Source organism: Gigantopelta aegis, chromosome 4 (assembly GCF_016097555.1).
Source record: "Gigantopelta aegis isolate Gae_Host chromosome 4, Gae_host_genome, whole genome shotgun sequence".
Lineage (NCBI taxonomy): Eukaryota > Metazoa > Mollusca > Gastropoda > Neomphalida > Peltospiridae > Gigantopelta > Gigantopelta aegis.
The window spans coordinates 61395195-61400063 of NC_054702.1; the positions used below are offsets into that span (position 1 = coordinate 61395195).

At 38.3% G+C, this 4869-nt stretch overlaps 1 protein-coding gene across 1 annotated transcript in view; it reads right to left on the reverse strand.

Moving 5' to 3' along the window:
• Positions 1–3072: 3072 nt before the first annotated feature.
• The window catches only part of LOC121370278 (glutamate receptor ionotropic, kainate 4-like), an 11398-nt gene continuing 9601 nt past the window's right edge, over positions 3073–4869 (reverse strand). The window contains exon 4 of the mRNA XM_041495412.1: positions 3073–3955. Coding sequence (XP_041351346.1) covers positions 3706–3955 — 250 coding nt within the window. The 3' untranslated portion in view covers positions 3073–3705. The remainder of the gene's footprint in view (positions 3956–4869) is intronic.

Sequence of the window (4869 nt, forward strand, 5' to 3'; positions counted from 1 at the left end):
CCCCCCCCCCTCATCGTATAGCAAAGGCTGTGGTATATGCTGTTCTGTCAGTGGGAAAGTGCATTTAAAAGATTCCTTGCTGCTAATGGAGAAAAGAGAGCGGGTTTCCTCGGAAGAAAACGGGTCACAATTACAAATTGACGTTTGACATCCAATAGCTGATGATTAATTAATCAATATACTCTAATGGTATCGTTAAATAAAATAAATTTTACATTTAGGTACATAGCCAATGCCTCTTTCCTTTTCTTGGGGTATTTGGCTACCTAGTAGCCTGGATTAATTTGAAATATACAGAAGAAACGTAAATCCTTAATGAACATTAAATATATTCATTTACCAAACGTGCAAAGTTTAAATACTGAAAACAAAACATCACAATATTTAAAATGTAATATTAAAATTTTACCTTTCTTTGATCAAACCCTGAAGAAAGAGTCACATTATCAACCAAACATTCTTGCTTCTGTATTAACGAGCTCACCGACGATAATACACAAAAGAAAATTAAACACGGGGTCGCCATCTTGAAAAGAACACAACGTTCTGCTAAAGAGCATAGATTATCCTATACACTCGTTATTGTAGGTTAACTGCCGATTGTATGTTAATTTGCTACTTTCTCGAATACGTCTACATCTACAAGACATAAAGCTGATATAGATAGTTGTGGCTAATGTGGATTTTTTTCTTCTTCACAGTATGAGTTTGAGTGAAGGGTGGACAAGTTCTTGAATTGCTACCCACGGATGACGGTATTACCGTAGGCATTTGATGACACGCAGCTGTGCTGTTAGTGGCACATGCCAATTAAATGATGAAATGCACCTTTTGTGGCAGAATATTACAAAGCAGTGTCCAACATGCGACTAGTCCAGTTTGAATACACGAGGGAGTTGTTTACACGGGGAATTAACGATCGCTGCTCGCGAAATAACTATCGCAATTTAGAATTTGTCAAGGAGGCAAATTGGTCGTCAAGATTGTGTATTGGTCTGAATATTTTTATTCCCAATTTATTTACTAGCTGTAATGCAGCAAGGAAATAACTTTGATGCTCATTTTGGTTTCATGAATTAAATTATTTAAGTTGGCAAATGTTTGAATAACTATATATTACTCTAAAATTATAAGACGTTACCGATGTATTGTAGTTCATGGACGTACGGAAGTTATTTAATGCGGGGACGGAGGCGCAAAACATTACCATAAGCGTACGAGACATGGGGGGGGGGGGGGGGGGGGTACCTCAAATTCGGGCAAAAATGATAGAGATATTCGGCTAACCTGAGACATTTTTACCATGTATTTCTATCATTCTACACGCAAAATTAGTTGTAATCCATGTAAAAATGTGTAGTGATTCGTTCGCAACCCTATAGTATATAACAGTTACTGTTTGGTAGTAATGCTAATATGAATAAATGTTGTTATGCAGATTCGGGCATTTTCGTTGAATTCGGATAAAAGCCATCTTGCCCTACTACATAAAATGGGAGCCCGTATGCACCTGAATATTACCTCGGAAGATTTACATGGTTAAACGTTTGCTATCAATTTATTTTAAGGTGCTTTGTCCTTAAAATAATTAGAGTAATATTTATATAAAATTCTTACAGTTTTTCGCTACAAAATGGCAGTCAACCTTCAGACGGCGTTGGAACCATATGTCGTGGTCAAAATCAGCTCCATTTATACGAAAAGCACGCGACAGTGAGTCATGGCTGTATACTCTCACAACGGGAGGGGGGGGGGGGGGGGGAGAGTTAGGACGTATCCCAGTGGTAAAGTGTTCGCTTGATGCGTGGTTGGTCTAGGATCGATCCCCGTCGGTGAGCCCATTGGGCTATTTCTCGCTCTAGCCTGGGCACCAAGACTGGTATATCAAAGGCCGTGGTATGTGCTATCCTGTCTGTGGGATGATGCATATACAATAGCCCTTGCTATTAATGAAACAAATGTAGCGAGTTTCCTCTCTAAGACTATATGTCAAAATTATCACATGTTTGACATCCAATAGACGATGATTAATAAATCGTTAAACAAAATAAACATGTCATAACATATTTTGGATTCAGTCTTATGCAGAGATACAGTACCGACTACGCTAATAGAAGATTCGGAATCGTCTTGTATGTTACGACTTCTTTTACACACTTTTAAAATGTTATATTTTTGTATGTATCGTTAAACAAAAACAAACTTTAACGTGCACACTCCGAGCATGCTGTTTTAGCGCACGCCTTTCATGGGCACATATGCCAAGTTCCTCCGTCCATTACAGGAAATGTTGGGGTGGGTTGGAGAAGGGACCGCCTGCATTGGCAGGTGCAAGAGAGCACCAGTAGCCTGACCGGTGGCGGAAGGTTGGTTTGGATGCTATGGAATGTGGAACGTCTGGTAGGATTAATGCCAAAAGAGAAAAGTGCGCAATTGGAATGAAGGAAATTTGGCGCATTTTTGATCGGTCCGCCGTTTTGGAACTTAGTTTGCCGAGAGTAACTCGTTCTGGCAGACGAAGATGGTGAGCCAGAAAATACTGAGTGGCTTCTGGTATAGCATTTGTAACATGATGTTTTGTATCATATACCGTTTAAATAGTAAATTATGTATCAAGCACAAAATTCTACCACACACATGATGCATTGCAAAATTTAAAGTTACTATGTTGTCTATCTATTCATCTTCAATGAGTTAGACATTTTTGTTGTTTTTATTGTTTCGTTTTATGAATCACCTAACATTGATTTCTCAAATAACTCACATAAATAATGGGATGGTAGTGTACTCTGTTTTCACGGCCTTCGTATCTACTTAAAACTCAAACACGTCCTACGGGAAAAGAGAATATCTTTAATACTCGAGCATTTCTCATTTCACAAGGGGCGGAACGTAGCGCAGTGATAAAGCGCTCACTTGATGCGCGGTCGGTTTGGGATCCCATTGGGCTATTTCTCGTTCCAGCCAGTGCACCACGGCTGGTATATCAAAGACCGTGATATGTGCTATCCTGTATGTGGGATGGTGCATATAAAAGATTCCATGCTACTAATGGAAAAAATGTACCGGCTTTCCTCTCTATGACTGTGTCAAAATTACCATATGTTTGACATCCAATAGCCGATGATTAATAAATCAATGTACCCTAGTGGTGTCGCTAAACAAAACAAACTTCTTCTCTTTTCACCTGTGGCATGTTCAGGAGGTCGAGCGTTCGTGAACAAGTTGACTGGTACACCATCGTCTTCTATCACAGCATGTCTGTCTGACGATCGATGTACAAATCGAGTCTAGAATGCGATCGCTGATCATCTTGAATATATAGTATTATACCAAACAAAATCCGATGGCCGACAATGTTAATGTATGTGGTTAAAAACAGCATATGTAAAATATATCAACCAAATTATGACCCATAAATCTGAATACCACAAATCTTCCGCCAAAGTATTAACTGAAGAAAGTTGACCCATTTCCGAGATATATAAGTGGAAGTTTTTACAACACTCGAAGTTTCGCGCTTGGAAAATTGTAGTACTTAGTTTTACAGGTACCCAATACATGTTTCAAGCACAAGGCTACTTGACACAATGATACGAGATGAAATTACCTCTTTTTTTCCACAACAAACACTGTCACATGTATTACCAATGGCAAGACTGGTAGTATTGACTGTGTTATCAAAAGTCCGGATCACATATAACTTTAATCTAACCGGATGTTATTTTGTTTAGTGCTACCATCATACCTCAGATGTATGCACTTGGATAACAACATTTCCACTATCAAACAGACTAATGCCAAAACAAGACCAATCGCCACAGCATAGAACCCGCCTTGAACGTCGTCCAGATGTGCAGGTTTTGTCGAGTGTTCGTTTATATTGCAATTACTTTTGTTGATGTACTTCAGCTTCAAATTGTCCAACACTCCACTGGCTATCATTCTGCTGATCCTGAAAAAGTATTAACGTTTATATGACAGGTTGTAGGCAAGGTGATTTCAGGATATATAAATAATATGTGACCCATGTCTCTTTGGCAAATATCAGTGTTCGACAGGTTTCTGAAAGTTACTAGCCCTAACATAAGCTTTGGCTAGTAACCCATGTATTATAGTAATACGGTCAATAATTTCCACTAACCCCGACCAGCCAGGACTGAGAGCTAGTGGAATTGTCGAACCCTGCAATACTATTGTCTTTCCCCGATAAATTAATATACTTTTATTTAATATACAGTAGTTATGTTCCCTGCACTAGAGGTAATAATAAACATGAATATATGTAAGCATACAAATTCTATAATATATGGCGAACAGTAAAAACTTTGAAATAAACGAAAAGGAGTTAAAAAATATAAGAAGGGTGTGGGGAGATAGAAATGAAAGAGAGAAATAAAGGACGAAACACAATGACGTTTGTGCATATAGGGTGTATAATACCAAATCAAATCCCACAGACGATAATAGTAACATATGTGGCTAAAACTTCTACCTGCAGCGTATCAATCGACACAAACGCCACGGATATAAATACTACCACCCCTCACCCTTAAAGTGAATCAGAAAAAAATGGGAGTCAATCTGCTCATTTCTGAGATAACGTGTAGCGTCTATGACTACCCTAGTTCCGCACAAAATTCGAGTACTTTTTTTACAGGTACCCCATACATGTTTCAAGCACAAGGCTACTTGATACAGTGGTCTAGATGAAATAAAATTGCATACATGTTTTGCCCATATGAAACTTTTTTTTTTTAAAACCAACACACTCACATTTATCACCAATCACAGGACTGTTATTTGGTTTAGTATTACCTTTTGTGTTGTGATAAAGACATCTAGATATATATTGACATGTTTTGTTTC